Below are 2500 nucleotides of genomic sequence, written 5' to 3'. Positions count from 1 at the left end.
GCTGAAGCGAAAAAGGGGAAAATGCTAAGATTTTATGAGTACGTGTCGATTAAACCGGGCTTCTGGAGGAGAAGCGATATGAACACCATGGAAAATTCACAGAAATAGATTCAACCACTATTTGTACATATTAGAATATTACCCAAAATAGTGAAAATTTAACTTTATCTTCAAGCATTTAGCAACATTCCGGATACTTTGCAAAATACCCATCTGGGTCTCTCAAGCTACAGAAAAATAAAGCATAAAAATCTAAAGCAAAACAGTCATTTCCTCAGTCCTCTGAGCATGTAATGGGATGCCAAACAGTGAATTCCTTATTTGGCGACGACACTAGATCTTCCCAGTGCCTGGTACCAGACGGGGTCGTGTTCAAACCCAAAATCAAATGTCCAATGCAGGACGATTTCTTCAGTCGGTTTGTTCGAACGAACGCCATCTCGATTCTGTAGTCTTGAACCTTCATAGGAAAATGGGGAAAATATTTATTGCCAATCTGTAGTTTTTTGTTAGATAGTTAATAGGTTTCTGCACCAATTTGAACCTCACAGTTGTATCATTGCTATAAGCATATAGTCATAATGTCATTTTGATTTTCATTGAATATATTATGGTTATGTCATCCTTGCTAAAAATTATTTGCAGATTTGATTTTAAATTGCAGGCAGGGGTATATTACTATGAGCATGTCCTGGGTTTGAGATATTTAAGCTTTATTGCCAATCTGTAGTTTTTATTAGATAGTTAATAGGTTTCTGCACCAATTTGAACTTAATAGTTGTATCATTGCTATAAGCATATAGTCATAATGTCATTTTGATTTTCATTGAATAAATTATGGTTATGTCATCCTTGCTAAAAATTATTTGCAGATTTGATTTTAAATTGCAGGCAGGGGTATATTACTATGAGCATGTCCTGGATTTGAGGTATTTTTGAAGTAGAAATTTTGATTACATATATTTTACAATCTATAGTTTTGTGTTATACCATCACATTCACTTAGTGGGATAATTCAAACTATACTCTGACATACTATTAGTCAATAAAAGCATCTGAATGATCTTTATAAGCCTTTTTGAAAACAGATAAGATCTCAATCCCAATATATTCACCTTACTCTGGGAGACATCGAATATGAAGGGCGTATTCCAGTAGGGATTGGGTCCTGGAGCCAATTTCGTCTCTCTGACAGCCTCGGTTTCTTCATCTTTCTTCACGATCAGCTCCATTTTATAAGCTCCTCCTCGCTGATAACAGAAGAGAAGCGTGGTAGGAATAGTCTTATATAATTATAACCTTAACTTATTGTATAGTTTTTATTAATGCTATAGCTATTCCTAATGTGATCATTTTTATCTTTATAAAATTGTCTGTTAGAAAAGACACAATTCAATATTGATAGACAGTTATAGTAATCAGAGTAAGTCTATACACATCACACTTTTCCAGAACCAATGAATACTGATGAGGGCTACTTTGCACACTCAAGGAAGTTGGTAAGTCACAGATTGCAAAGGCTGTTGCCATAGATTGCAAAGGCTACTGCCATAGATTGCAAAGGCTGCTGCACTCAAGGAAGTTGGTAAGTCACAGTTCCTCCTAGGCTGCTGCCATAGATTGCAAAGGCTGCTGCCATAGATTGCAAAGGCTGCTGCACTCAAGGAAGTTGGTAAGTCACAGTTCCTCCTAGGCTGCTGCCATAGATTGCAAAGGCTGCTGCCATAGATTGCAAAGGCTGCTGCACTCAAGGAAGTTGGTAAGTCACAGTTCCTCCTAGGCTGTTGCCATATATTGCAAAGGCTACTGCCATAGATTGCAAAGGCTGCTGCACTCAAGGAAATTGGTAAGTCACAGTTCCTCCTAGGCTGCTGCCATAGATTGCAAAGGCTACTGCCATAGATTGCAAAGGCTGCTGCACTCAAGGAGGTTGGTAAGTCACAGTTCCTATTAGGCTGCTGCCATAGATTGCAAAGGCTGCTGCCATAGATTGCAAAGGCTGCTACACTCAAGGAAGTTGGTAAGTCACAGTTCCTCCTAGGCTGTTGCCATAGAATGCAAAGGCTGCTGCACTCAAGGAAGTTGGTAAGTCACAGTTCCTCCTAAGCTGCTGCCATAGATTGCAAAGGCTGCTGCCATAGATTGCAAAGGCTGCTACACTCAAGGAAGTTGGTAAGTCACAGTTCCTCCTAAGCTGCTGCCATAGATTGCAAAGGCTGCTGCCATAGATTGCAAAGGCTGCTGCCATAGATTGCAAAGGCTGCTACACTCAAGGAAGTTGGTAAGTCACAGTTCCTCCTAGGCTGTTGCCATAGAATGCAAAGGCTGCTGCACTCAAGGAAGTTGGTAAGTCACAGTTCCTCCTAAGCTGCTGCCATAGATTGCAAAGGCTGCTGCACTCAAGGAAGTTGGTAAGTCACAGTTCCTCCTAGGCTGCTGCCATAGATTGCAAAGGCTGCTGCTATAGATTGCAAAGGCTGCTGCCATAGATTGCAAAGAG

General features: G+C 40.1%; 1 protein-coding gene across 1 annotated transcript in view; it reads right to left on the bottom strand.

Moving 5' to 3' along the window:
• Window positions 1-2500, bottom strand: part of LOC137645033 (synaptotagmin-2-like) — a 29765-nt gene that overhangs the window by 698 nt on the left and 26567 nt on the right. The window contains exons 8-9 of the mRNA XM_068377897.1: window positions 1116-1250; window positions 1-460 (exon numbers count right to left, since the gene is read on the bottom strand). The exon at window positions 1-460 is cut by the window's left edge and continues 698 nt beyond it. Coding sequence (XP_068233998.1) covers window positions 275-460; window positions 1116-1250 — 321 coding nt within the window. The 3' untranslated portion in view covers window positions 1-274. The remainder of the gene's footprint in view (window positions 461-1115; window positions 1251-2500) is intronic.

This window comes from Palaemon carinicauda, chromosome 1 (genome assembly GCF_036898095.1).
Source record: "Palaemon carinicauda isolate YSFRI2023 chromosome 1, ASM3689809v2, whole genome shotgun sequence".
NCBI lineage: Eukaryota > Metazoa > Arthropoda > Malacostraca > Decapoda > Palaemonidae > Palaemon > Palaemon carinicauda.
This window is presented reverse-complemented; position numbering and strand designations above follow the sequence as displayed.